The following is a 14,550-nucleotide window of genomic DNA, read 5'->3' as shown; positions in this document are numbered from 1 at the left end:
TTCAAAATAGGCTGTCAATATCCCATGGATTATTAGTAGCTCTCATAACAAACCGTGCATTTTGCCTTCCCTAGAGGGAAGACCTTAGTAATTTTTCAAAAGGGAAAATTATGGAAATTTATTTTCAAGAAAAACATGTATTTTGATTGGTTGGAGTTTATTCCCTTACCTTGGGGGGAAGGTTATATTTAGCGTGAATCTCTCCTAGCGGGGTGGAAGGTATCTCTATAGTTATTGCAAATCTCTCCAGCAATGCTAATTTTCCTATTATTTATAGCTCTCTTTTATTTCTTGTTGAGCTTCTTCCCTCACCTTCTTATTTCACCATCCCTCCCTCCTCCCCTCCTCCTGATAGTGTCTCTCCTCTGTCACCCCCACTTCACTTCCCATCTCTCACCCTCAGCACATGGATGCCTTTTGGCAAGGTTCAAGCAAAAAAGAAAATCAAATGCGTGACTGATGCAAATGGACTGCATTATCAAGTAAGGTCTGGTAGGAGGGGAGAATGGAGAACTAGGCAATCAGATTATATATGCCCCTAATAACTTCAGTAGGGTCCAGCAAGCTTCTGACAGAATTTAACTTGCATGTGCCCCTGATTCTGATAACTCGAGCCTTGCCGGATTGCAATCAGAAACCTCTCATGTGCTCAATCTATCTACCGTCCTCATTAAATTTGATCACCAGCAGTACCTAGATTTTCAGCCAATATCATCCCTGAGCTGAAGTCTTGCTAGCTTGGCTGCACTTTCTCCACAAAAATGCAGAGATGATGATATTTTGCATGTTTCAGTGACAATATATAACCCAAGATTGGGCTGATTTCTTAGATCATCTGGGATTAATTAGAAGGTGGAGATCCTCCTGATACTATTGAGCTACAACAAATGGTTGCAGGGTGGAGAGATGGCCTCCTTGAAGACTTCAATGCATTCTAAACCAATTCCTCAACTCTTGCAAACAAAACCATTCCAAACCTTGAGGCAGATGTCTTGGCGAAGTCTTTTGAGGCAGAAACTTTGGAAGCCGGTTCTTACATGTAGTCTAGATGTCAGACCATTATCAGCAAAGCTCTTTTTGGCATGCCAAATTCAAAGCTATAGCATTTATTTTACGTTCTCTTATTATGGGATTTGTGCAAGCAGCAAGGGCCTTAAATGAATGCTATGATAGAAGGATAACTTGAGAGGGGGTTTAAGCGTTGTCATAATCTAAGGGTGAGGTTGTCACATCTCCTTTGGTACCCCTAGTGAAATTTTCGCTTTGTTGATATGAGAGCCATTCTTTATTGTCTAGTGTGCTCAATGCAAACTACTTTAAGAGGGCCCCCTAACGTTCCAAAAATAAAAATCATTAATTAGTTTCACGAGGCATGATGGGTGAGACTCAATTAACGTAAGTTTGTGAAATAATGCCGTGAAAGATTCGAGATCATGGACTCCAGGGGCTTCCATAGTTGCCACCCTAAGCCACTATATAATGCCGATGCCCTCTCTCCTCTCTTTGCCTCCCTTTGCCTCTCCCTTTCTCTCCCTCTCTCTCTCTTTCTCTTCATGATTACGCCTAGATTTCCTTCGCCTCTCACGATGCCCTATCTTTCTCTTTCCCTTTGCCTCTCACCCAACTGGTCTCCCTTCATCTATTGCTGCCTTGTCATATTCTGAAAGAGGGATGTCTTCTTGGCTCAGTATTTGGGATGAGCGTAGTTGGCTCAGCCTACCAGAGATCGCTGCACAATTTCAATTATCCCCAAGGGAGGCCACCTTTGTGATTGCAAGCTTTGCTCAATTGAAGGAGAATTGGCCTAGCAACCCAATTTTTCAATGGCAGAGGCAGATTTAAGGGGCTAGAGGAAAATAACTCTCTCATTTTACCACTTGCAGATTTGGAAACATTTTTGAACTCTTGTTTCAATTTTGCTAACACATGATTGTTACTATAGTATGTACTTCCAATTGCTTTACGGGGATGCAGTACTAAAGATGCACCAAATGCCATCAACAAGCTCAGTGTATTTGTGAGGTATGTCAATGGGTTTGCTAATGCATGTCTAATTTCTCTTCTCATTGTAAAAGTTAGTTACATTGCTTACCAATGGTTATCATGCAGGATGATATCATTAAAAGAAATCAAGAATTGTTTCCATTAAAGCTGTATGTTTGATTGAAAAGGCATTTCCAACAAGTGTCATGGACATCCAATTGCATCTACTTGTGAACTTGGTTGATGAAGTGGCATATACAGGCACTTTACATAGCCGATGGATGTTTTTCTTGGAACGATTTATGAAGGTGTTGAAAGGGTATGTAAGACAAAAAGCTAGACTAGAGGGAAGCATGGCAAAAGGATGGTTCGTGCAAGAGTCAATGTTTTACATGACAGAGTTTCTTGCACAACTCATGTTAGACATGCCTTAACTTTGGAATGATAGTGATGACCCACACGTTGTAGGAGAGATTGGACAAGGGAAGGGAAAGCAAAAGAAAATGAGTGTCTCCTTGCGACTCAAAGTCAACACCTTTTGTCTTTACGTGGAGAAATGGATCAAACGATATGAAGAAGAAAGAGCAAAAAGAGAGGAGGATAGAAAAGCATGGCGAAGGGCCAATAGAGGTAAGAAGTATCCCCCAGCGTTAGCAAAAATGCCTGCTAAATGCACTACTGATTGGTTAGAAGACACTCTTGAAGATGCCACTGGAAAAGGGGAGATTGTGATAGATACGAAGGAGGAATTTGCACGAGGTTGTGATCTAAAGGTATATCATCATGTTGGGTTTATTTACATTCATTTATAAACTTTTTGTATATATTAACAAGGAGAATCCATTACCTTTATAGTACCATTCGTTCAATGCAATATGGGCGTATGGTAATCAATATAGAGTAGAGAAAATTGATGTAAATTGCAACACATTTGATCAAGGAGTCATGGCCAACTTTTTGCAAGTAAGCATTTTTCTTTTATCGATATTATTTCTCCTTCCACTTTATTAAAGCTTGGATGAACATATCATGGATTTTTGTCTTAGGTGGATGAACATATCATGGCACCTAGAAACAGACATGTCTTTCATGACGTGGAAATAGAGAATGAAATGGAAGATCAAGAAATAGATGGGTTGGAAGCTAGCACTTTCGATAACCCCATGAAGATAGCTTGAGTTCCTCAGAGGGTTTCTCAAACACTGACTTCAGGGAGCTCAATCTACATGGTGAAGACATGCAAGACCTAGCCACGGATGATTGAGAGGATGAGAATCATACTCATGATGGAAATTCCAGTGAGGCTTCGATCGATTAAAGGACGAAGACCAAAACTGATACAATATATATGGATTTCATTATTGAAAGGTTTTGGCTTAAATTCGCCACTCTAATGTGTTGGCACTACAAAGGAAACAACAGCACACCCAAAAACACTCTTGGAAGAGAAGAGTGAGCTTGTATTCCAAACTTGTTCATCCAACAATGAAGACCAAAGTCAATCTCTTGGCCTTTTATACATGTCACCTTTTGAAGGGAGGGCCAACCCTATTCCTTGTAGCACACACACACACACTCTCTCTCTCTCTCTCTCTCTCTCTCTCTCTCTCATTATAACTACTTGGGCCCATATGGCACCAAGGCATAATCCGAGCTCTATGGACTTGCCAATATCCACCACCATCAAATGACATTGCCACCTACTGTAATTAACAGACTATCCAATTATAAGTTAAATACTAATCACCCCGATTTCCAGAGAAAAATTAGATTCCAACCATAGACTAGAGCCACTACTAAATCTTAGGATGATGGAGAGGGGAGCTGGCTTGATATTAGTAATGGATGTGTGACAATTTGTGGCATGGAGATGCTACACACTTAGACGATGTAACATAATCACATAACATAGCCGAGCCAAATGTCTAGGAGCTAAAGCAACGTGGCATAATTGCACAATGGCATTGTGAAGGAGGTGAAGGCTAATACACGCTTGAGCAATGTGAACAAGGAACGATGTAACATAGTCACATAGCATAGCCGAGCAAATGTCCACGAGCTGAAGCAATGTGACATAGTTGTGCAATGGGCATTGTGAAGGAGGTGAAGGCTAATACAAGCTTGAGCGATGTGAAAGAAATGCTACTCGAGTCTAGAGACAAAACTTAGTGACATGTAGTAGTTGCAAGTCAAGTCCAAAGACGAGATGTCTAGGAACCACGAGGATGTGAAGTAGTCATGAATAGAAATGGGATGGTAGCACTCTACAATGGCATGAAGTAGTCACACATTAGGAATAAGATCATAAGATGCTGCAACAATGTGAAGTAGTCACACAATGAGAATAAAAGGAATGGACACTACATCAAGGTGATGTAGTCCCCTCTAAAAGAGAAAACTCACATTGTGGGCACATAATCTAATTGAATCCCTCAATGGAGGCACGCATGATCTTTGCCCATATCCCCATTGTGTAGTCATTGAGTATAGCTAGTTAAAACTATTGTATATTCTAGTATTTGTTGAAGTCTTGAAGCTCCTAGATGAGCAAGGAATTTTTGGTATGAAGACTTGTGATTGTAAAGACTTGGTAATTGTGTGCGCATTGTTATTAGTCAACATAGTTCCAGAGAGTTTTCATTGTGTGCTATACCTTTAAAAAAGATTTTGCTGCCTGATCCAGGAGTGGTAGGTTGATTGTTATTTTTCGACACAATGGATCGTCCATTAGTTTGTCCTTTGATAGGAATTGGTTCCTTTTGTCCTTGCCATATGCAAATCCTTCACACAGTTTCCCACTTAATGCTCCTAGGCACACCATTTAATCATGAATTCAAGACATCAAAAATTGAACTACATTACTATGAATTGATGTCCAATGAGGGAAGGCCTAAGTATTAAGTTTGTCATTTGCCTTGGTTAGCACCATATCTTGATTACATGAAGAGGTAGTATAGTGTTAATACAATCTTTATTTATAGCAATAGAGTATCTTAATTTGTATAATATTAATGCATTTAGTATGCATATGCTTGGCACAAGGATGCCATGCTTTTCGCTTGATTTTCTAACATAGTAATGCATATGCCACATATGTCTGGCCTTTCTTTTTAAAAAATAAAATGATAAATGCCAAATTTTATTAATGAGGTGGTCTTCCCCCACAAAAACAAGACCCTTACAAAAACTAACCAAATTGGGGCAAGCCAACCTTGGCCTGCGCTACACGTAGCAGAGGGGACCTCTATCTAGGGGATAGGTTAGCTTTGACTTTGAGCACAGTTTGACTAACTACTGGGTTCTTTGCCCTTATGATCTAGCTCAAATCCTGGAGGTTTCTTTTAACCAAAGCTATGATACCCAATTCTTGATAGCACAACTACACTAGATGCTGAAAGATCATCCTATTCCTAAAGTCCCAAACCACCAATATTACTAATGCACATAGTTATGGCCATCTAGTAGCTAGAATGGACGGGAATCTAAATATGTCACCCAAGAGCAGGGTCCTCCATTATGAGCCTAAGAAAAAATGGGACATTAGGCTGGACAACCGAACTGTTGACTCCAACTTATGCTAGACGTCCTTGGCCACCATGCTATTCCAAAACACATGTGTGACAAATTCAATTGATTTTCCACATAACGGATAAACCAGATTAAACTGAATGCGTTTGACCAATTTACCCCTTTCCTATAGTTGTTGATTCATGGTTTCCCAAATTAAAAAAATTGCCTTCCCTACAACATAGCCCTTCCAAAGTTTTGCAGTTGAGCCTTCCACCATCCTAGACTTCTCCTAAGGGCCCATTTCCCATTTAAGTTTACTATCGTACACTGGGAAGACAATGTAATTGGTTGGCCATGTATTGGGGATACATTCCAATGTGGCACGAAGTAGGTCTGTGACTCTTCGTCTGTGAGGATGAGTTGCTACTGTAGGTCTTTTAAGGAATACCCGTTTGCACTGTGGTTGTTCCACAAGTCTGTCCACTTTCTTAGACCTTTCTTATACAGGCTCCAAGCATTGATGATGTCATGGATTCACTATTTTGGTCAATGGCCTTGCTTCGCCAAATACTCTCCAATAGGCTTGCATCTCCCCTCAAACCCTTTCTACTCTTCCACTTCATTAAGGAGAAATTGGCCTTTTTAGCTTGAACAAGTCTTGCAACTAGGTCCGACCCTACAATCCAAATGGAAAAGTCAGAACACAATCTATCATACTAGGGGAGGCCTGGTCAAGATCCAATTGGCCTCCTTTTTTCATTTTCTATGAAGGCTATAGAGATCTTGCCCTAGGGCCAACTGCCCTTTAAATAGATGTGGCAACAATTTGCTGAGTAAGGAGAAGTTCCTCACTCTGATGTATGGGAGGCGCAACTCCCCTTGCAATTTTGGGGCCTTGAGGAGTTCACAAGAAACAAAGTGCATCTTTCTTTTGTTCCCCTCCTCGGTTCATAGGAAGGCATGAAAAAGGCGTTTTATATATTTCTTTTGTTCCCCTCATCGGTTCATAGCAAGCCACCAAAAAGGCATTTTATATCTTGCTATTGAGTTCTGTTGAAGTTCCAAATCGAGGCCATATATGTGGCTATGAACAGCCCATTCCACCCTAGGCAAATCCCACTCCAAGCCTTCAACTTGGCTTTGAATTTTTGCATGAACCATTTGAACCTTTTACACAACATCACTCCTGCACCTAGTGGGCGGTCACTCTCAGTCCTGTGCATAAAGGTTTTCTGCCAGCTGCACTTGGAACCATAGGCCATGCAAAATTTCCTCGAAATCTCCATTAACCACCAGTATACAGTACTATGGTCCTCCTAAGAGAACGCCGTGGTGTCGTATGCAAATTGTTACAATGGCGATGCTATCTTGACAGTAGGGAGATCTCGCGGATGTTCCCAGCATTTGACTCGCTTTTGATCATGCTCATAAGAGGAGCTCCCCATGTAGGCTAGTAGGCCTGGAGCAGCCCCACTGGCATGGGAGTTCTACATCCCCATGATGCCTTAATGTTGAGCTTCCCGCTTCCCCTGGTAGTGGACTGCCAACCCAGCAGGTTGACAAATGCCGATTCCAGCCTAGCATTGGAATGCTGTGGACTGGTGCAGCCGGTTGATGGCTTGAGAGATTGCTACCACCTTCTTGCCCCTCTCGCCACTAGCGCGTATGCAGAGGCATCAAAGGTAGTTTGAACCGGTTGGTGCAACCAGGATGGGACACTCAGCAGCAGATAGGGGGGGACATGAATTGGCTCCTAGAGCCTACCGCTAGCCCAGCAGCATCCCTAGCGTCTAGTGAGACGTGGGGAGCTCCTTTAAGCGGAACAGTAAGGGTGCCAGCAACACCCTTGTCGTTGAGATATTCTTGATTCAAATCTGCCTACAATACCTCCATTGTCACGTAGGATCGCTGTCCCATTTTTGAATAGATCGGCCACTTTCGTTGGAATTCATCCTTGAACCCCAGCCTATTAAGGAACTATTAAGGACCGTGAGAAGAAACTCCCACCTCACACCGTCCTCTTCGAACAATAAAACTTCATGACCTTTATCAAGGGCATAGTTGATGGCAACTGACACGTTGAGTATGTTCTTGCGAATATGTCCCTGCCTTTCACGAAACCACTTTGTTCCCACCGGTCTACAACAATTTTGCAGACTTATCTGATCGGAATTGCAAGTGCTTCGTAATTATTATATATGAAGCATAATTATTGGTTGCCAGTCATTCACTGACTCTGGTGTTTAATAAGAAGTTTCATCATCCTAGCAGTTACGTCTTCTGAGAGTATACCATTCAAAGCATTTTCCAGCTTGTCCACAGCTTTGCCAATTGCAGTGTTGGGTACTCAGAAACCCTACCCCTTGCAAAGTTTCATCATCCTAGCAGTTACGTCTTCTGAGAGTGTACCCTTGGTGACCACTCTATTTTCCATCTCTAGGCACTCTATCATCGGCTAAGGCATTCAAAGCATTTTCTAGCTTGTCCACGGCTTTGCCAATTGGACATTTGGGTACTCAGAAACCCTACCCCTTGCAAAACCCCATGCACATGCACATGCCACTCTACGTATTGTAATGCTAGTTCACACACAATTGCGCTTAGCTCCTTGTGGAAGACCTCTGCCAAGTGCCAAAAGTCTACGAGGACATTTCCCTATTCATCTGGCACCTTGTCGATGGCTTCTCTTAAATGCTTCTTCTTAATGGGATGGAATAAGGCTTTGGACATGCCCCCACCTCAAGCCACATATGATGGCTCTCAACATAGGCTTGTTCTCCTCCTTCGATTCCCAATCTCTCAGGGTGATCTAAGGATGGGATCCCTTGGGGTATATTCGACACTCAGAGGGATCACCTTGCCATTGTCAACAATGCTGTGGCCCCTTTCCTTGGCTAGCCTCATGACCCTCCGAATCCCCACATCAGCATGGGTCAACTGGGCCTCCATCTAACTCCTGCCAAAGCATCCTATATAGCCTTGCAGAATTCTTTAGAGCTAAAAAACCTCTTGCTAAACTTTAAAGGAAGGTCACTTGACTTACCTGCAATGCTTGGAGCACAAAATTGCCACACTATAAAAATATATTATGGGAGGCTTGCAGAGGTCACACGTTCTTCGGAGGTTCATGGGACCTCTCAAGTGATATATAGAATTTATTGAGTCTACCTGCTTGAAATTCAATAACGTGGCCCCTGTCCTTGGCTAGCCTCATGACCCTCCGAATCCCCACATCCGCATGGGTCAACTTGGTCTCCATCCGACTCTTGCCAAGCATCCTATATAGTCTTGCAGAATTCTTTAGAGCCTAAAAACCTCTTGCTAAACTTTAAAGGAAGGTCACTCAACCTACCCGTGCAATGCTTAGAGTACAAAATTGCCACACTATAGAAATATATTTTGAGAGGCTTGTAGAAATCACACGTTCTTCGGAGGTTCATGGGACCTCTCAAGTACCATCCTTCTTCTGATATATAGAATCTATTGAGTCTACCTGCTTGAAATTCAATGCCTTTTCTCTGATTGGACCACTCAAGAAAGGTCGGACTAGGGGCTTAATGTCTAGCCTTTCTTGAGTGAGTTGGATTCTCGAGCAGAGAATCCATTGACGGTCGAGAATCGGCATCGGTCAATGTTTACCGATCGAAACCGATGAAACCGGCGGCTCTAGTTTCACCGGTATTGATCGAAACCGGAGCCCTGGCCGCGAGCCGGTTTCATCGCCACATGAGCACTTTCTGGCATGGGCAGGATTCCGTTGGCTTTGAAGTAAGGATTCCTTGAGTTGGGACGGTGATTGATGCAGGCGATGGTAGTGAAGGGTTATATTATAGGAAGAGCTTCATGAAAGGTTCTGTGATTTTCCACTCGTTCCGTCTGCTCTCACTCTCACGTCCGCCTCCTTCCATCGCAATCTCTCTTTCCCTGCCTCTTCGAGCTTGCTTTGCTACTATGAGTGCGGGATCAGCTCGCCTCCCTCCCGCTGTTTCTCCTCCTCCGACTTCCCACTCGGGCAAGGTAGTTGCTGGAGCTGTAATCATCCTTTTTACTCGCTTTTGTCCATCTTCGCAACCCTTTGTGCTAATACCATGGCCGTAGCTGAGAGCCGTCATTTGGGTCCTTCTCCTGTTTACAGTTCAAGGTCGCTTTATGCCAACTGGCGGTGACTTCAGACAAGGACACAAATATCGCGCATGCGCGGGAGAAGATCGAGTCTGCAGCCGATAATGGCGCGAAGCTGATCGTTCTCCCTGTATGTGTCGCCACCGGTTGATTTCGATTCTCATTTCCTCAGGCCACAATGTTGGCTTAAATAGAAAAGCAGATCAATTTGGTAACTTGTCCTTTCCGAGAAGGTAACACTCGAAGACTTGAGCTGGGCAGGAAATGTGGAATTGTCCATATTCCAACTCTAGTTTCCCAGTCTATGCAGAAGAAATCAACGCCGGAGGTGAAGGGTCCCCGTCAGCTGCGATGCTTTCTAAAGTTGCCAAAGCAAGAGGAGTGACTATTATTGGTGGATCTATACCTGAGCGCAGCGCTGATTGCCTTTTCAATACCTGTTGCATCTTTGGAACGGATGGTGAATTGAAAGCCAAACACCGAAAGGTTGGTTGGTATTTAAAATTTCACTTGTTTGAAGTTGAGACGATCAAATGCCACGCACGTGTGAACAGTGGTATATTCAATTTTGGATTTTAAGGCAAAATCGGGAGAGTGGTAGCTTGATTTCTACCCACTTTTATGGTCTGCCTGATGATGTAATTTTACCTCGATCAACGGCTACAGTGAACTCAGAATCCACAGGCAAAGTCGGGACATTGAAAAGTGGTTGTTTTTCATCACGGGGCAGATTTCTATCATTGTCATGGTCGTGCTCAATGATGTTGTGCATCACAATGTTTCTTCTTGGATTGATTAGATACATCTTTTCGACATTGACATTCCTGGGAAAATGACGTTCAAGGAGTCTGACACATTGACTGCTGGGGAGAGTCTGACTATTGTTGATACAGGTATCTTGCAAAATCCTGGTGTAGTAGTGCTGGATAGTAAGTGATGGCCTGCCTGTAACCGTGATCTTACCCCTCGAAAGTTTTGGTATAAGAGGACAAACTTTCATTTTTGTGCATCATACCATGGGTTGTCTCACTATGATAGAGTGTGACATGAGGTCAACATGATCAAGAGGATCTGATGATAGTGAATATCGCAGATCATAAGGATGTTTTTCCTTTTAAGACCCTTGATCAAGGGTTTCTTGCAATCCTCTGCTGTTTGAGAATTCTTGAGAATGTAAATTGCACAATGTGCGTAGAGGTATACATGTACACAAAGAGTGGCGAAATGGACATGTCCAAAATGTAAAAAGTGTGTGTGAAGAGACCATTGGGGCTCTCAAAGTTAGGGTTCTATATTCATCATTGTAACCTTCATCTTGTTCCACAAAGAGGTGTGCATATTAGATAGAATCCTGGTGTATGGAGACTGCCTCCCTCCACTCCTCTCCTCTCTCTTACACCTCAAAACACTCTTTGAACATGGTATTAGAGGCAAAGGGCTAAGCCATTCCCCTCTCTCCCACACGTCAACGCACTCTCAACATATAAGTTGCTTACTTTTATGTAGGTTTGCTTATAGCTTGGGGAACACATCAACTTCTCCAAATAGTATTGTTTTTCAATTTTTGCTCTTGCGAACTCCATCCTAAATTCCAGCAAAGCATTAGTAGTATCTGACACATCCACACATTGGTATGCTGGATTTGATCATGTCAGTTACTGCAATTTTATATCCGCGCATGAACATGACATGCTGAAACAGGTTATTCCCAAAGCTGCAGTAGACTGCACTATTCTAGACTAAATTATATGGAACAGAGTATCACACTACATGACCTGACAACTTAACGTAAAGACCAACGCTTTCCAAGAGGGTTCTTGGAAAAAAGAGCATTGCCACTTCAAAGACAAGGTCTCTCTCCTGGGCAGTATGTGCTCCAAAGACTTTGGCGGAAATTCTTGAGTGATGGACTTCTCCTTTCATTGACACCACGCTCTGGCACTCGTATCATTTATGCACACACGTTATACAACATCTCTCAAAGCTACCTTGCCCCACTCCTTGTGCACTGCTCACCATCAATGACATCAGATATGTAGGCCTGAAGCTACATAGTGGCCAAGCTAAGAGGCTATGTACTGATTACATTGCATGTGGACTAATATCCTATCCCCGATCATGGCAAAGTTTTATACTGAAGCAGTCTACACTGGTTTTTTCCACACTTGAATCCTTAATACCATCATTCCTATCCACATGGCCATAGCCCGGAAATCTACAAGGCCATCATGATTAGGTATGTCATTCCCAGATTTATGCCTTAGTACTTGACACAGGTTAGCCTATTTGTAGAATGCGAGGGATTGAGAGACACTGGACAAGGAGGCTTTCACATTAGTCATGCGACTCTAAATCACATCCTCACACACTCCAAGGTGTCATTGAGGAGGCTAGGGCATGGACATAGAGGGTTCATTGCTGCTTTGTGGACTTTTTGGCAAGGCTTTGATACAGTGCTACCGGCTCGCCTCATCAAACACGGAAGGTCAAGAGCAAGACCGGGGTCAAAGGAGGGTTGTTTGTTGTCACTAACTCTATTTAGCCTTTGTGTTAATGAGCTTGAGACTTTCCCCGAGATACGAGGAGGTGCAGGCTCATCTTTGGTTGGCTCCTTGGTTCAGATTCTCCTCTACGTAGATGATGTGGTCTTACTCTCCTCTTTAGCTGCGGGTCTCCAACGACATCTAGGTTTACTTCAAACCTCTTGTGAGACGCATGTTTTGAAGGTCAATCTTGGTAAGACCAAAGTTATCATCTTGAACACATCCAGGGTAGTCATGACTCACGCATCAAGAGAGTGGTTCACTTTCGACAGGTTGCCGATAGAGATCATTGCATCTTATACATATTTGGGAATGCTCTTCTCCAGCCCGATCTGTAGGCTTGATTGAGCAAGGGGTGTGCCGCACACACGAGGCTCGAGTGCTAGTGCCTTCGTTCTCATTGCGAGGATCTCAGGACCAAGTCTCTTCTCTTTGATTCTTTGATCCGTCCAACTGTGGCATCCCATGTTGGGACCCTGACCTATCAGAGGTGGATTGGGCTTGACTAGAGAGACTCTAGGTTCTACTACCTCTATGGATGATCCGCTATAGGCCGTCAGTCCCACACTATATCATTTGGGCTGAGTTCGGAGTTGCCCCACTTTAGCTTGATGCAGCATTCCAAGGTATCACATACCTCCATCGAGTCAGGGATTTTGGTTCCACGTACTTAGGCCGACGTAGGTTACCATGGTTAGTCTTATTTGTATCCATGACATTAGTAGCTAAGGGTTATAAGAGATGATGTTATGATCGGACATGCAGATGGTTTGTGAGTCTTTTGTGAGTCTTGGACTTCACATGGATAGATTGCTTCCTTTTTAGTAGTGTCTTGAGGCCCCTCTCTATTTCGCTTACTTATCATGAGGTAAACTAGGTCATCGTGAGTATCACGTGCAGCTACAACAAGACTTGGTTAGCTCCTAGCAAGCTTCTTGTGAAGCTTAGCTTTTACAGAGAGCATTGTCCATAGGTATCACAGAGGGGTTTCATCAACGTGCATGGCCACACATTGATTCATCTCCCCCACGCCTTGAGGATATTGATCGGTAGTTCGCGTTTCATCTCACTGATCATGCATTGAGACTGGAGAGGCTGAGGGATGCCTTCGAGAGGGCACACATTTCTTTGTCTATTCTTCTTTTTCTTATCCTTGTTGTTTTTGTCATTGTTGTTGGATTGGATTTTATAGCTTTTTAAAGCATTAGATTACCCAATATATTTTTGAATCATTTGAAACCTTGATGGCAGCGTATGCTTTGGTTACTAATGATAATGTAAGCAGAGCTTTGTTTTGTACCTCGTCTAAGCTCTCTCTCTCTCTCTCTCTCTCTCTCTCTCTCTCTCTCTCTCTCACTTAATGTCTCTCGTTTATCATTTTGTTTCGTTGTTCGAAAAAGTTATTTTGTAAGATGGGATATATTTTAGTCCTATGAAGGTATAACATGGTGGTACATTCTAAGGCCTAGTGTTGTGGGGTGGGTGCAGATGTAGGCAGGATTGGTGTGGGCATTTGTTATGATATTCGTTTCGAAGAACTTGCCATGCTGTATGCAGCTCGAGGTTTGTGGTCCTTGTCTTTCTTTTAAAGCACGATCTAATAATTTGATCTTTATTGTAATAGCATGCATGAGAAAAAAGGAGTGATTTTATAAATCATGGGTTCCTTTAGAAAGTTATGAGCGCATCATATGCGCTATTTGTGGAGTTATCATTCCACTTATTAAAAGAGGGTTTGGGCCATGCATTCTCATTGTTTGTAGCTTTGTGGTTGGATTCAAATTTTAGCATTTAGTTTGGTTTTTTCAGCCATGTATCTATCTTGGGCTTGTGAATGTGATGTCTTTTAATTATTACTAATCATGCCCAATTGCATATTTTAATTGTTGATGTGGATATTGCTAACGGATCTTTGTTCTAAGCCTGGAAATTTGACAATGTAATTGAATAGAGTTTAAAGGAGATCTTTTATCTACAAATGGATGCCTTTGGTTAAAGAAAACTTTGCAAACAATGTGCCTTTGGTTGAGAATGTGAATTTGTCTAGCCCACCTAGTATAAGCATGAAACTCTTTCCAATCTCACACCAAGTGAGTGCACAAGCAGACAACCTGAAATTTATCCAACGACAGTAGAGGATTGTAGCAAAGAAAACATATATAGTTTTTTCACAAAAAGGTACCAGAGTTACTAAGAATGTTTTAAGTAGCAACCTAGAAACACATTTTGTTTCACAAATGTTTCATTCCTTTGAATGAAATGTTTAAAAGTGATTCTATAAATTGCAATTTTTATAAATGCACATAATAAATTTTAACTTAGTGTTTAAATAGGCATGAGAAGCTTGTGCAATTTGCGCTATTGTGCAATGTGCATTATTCTAGTAGAAATG

General features: G+C 42.4%; 1 protein-coding gene across 1 annotated transcript in view; it reads left to right on the top strand.

The window, feature by feature from the left end:
- Positions 1 to 9,165: 9,165 nt before the first annotated feature.
- The window catches only part of LOC147905240 (Nitrilase/cyanide hydratase and apolipoprotein N-acyltransferase family protein), a 49,510-nt gene continuing 44,125 nt past the window's right edge, over positions 9,166 to 14,550 (top strand). Inside the window, exons 1-5 of the mRNA XM_087395134.1 lie at positions 9,166 to 9,510; positions 9,629 to 9,745; positions 9,877 to 10,101; positions 10,415 to 10,508; positions 13,647 to 13,721. Coding sequence (XP_087251260.1) covers positions 9,337 to 9,510; positions 9,629 to 9,745; positions 9,877 to 10,101; positions 10,415 to 10,508; positions 13,647 to 13,721 — 685 coding nt within the window. The 5' untranslated portion in view covers positions 9,166 to 9,336. The remainder of the gene's footprint in view (positions 9,511 to 9,628; positions 9,746 to 9,876; positions 10,102 to 10,414; positions 10,509 to 13,646; positions 13,722 to 14,550) is intronic.

The sequence above is a fragment of the Dipteris shenzhenensis genome, chromosome 1 (assembly GCF_047967505.1).
Source record: "Dipteris shenzhenensis isolate YYH24624 ecotype China chromosome 1, Dip_SZ_1.0, whole genome shotgun sequence".
Taxonomy (NCBI): Eukaryota; Viridiplantae; Streptophyta; class Polypodiopsida; order Gleicheniales; family Dipteridaceae; genus Dipteris; species Dipteris shenzhenensis.
This window is presented reverse-complemented; position numbering and strand designations above follow the sequence as displayed.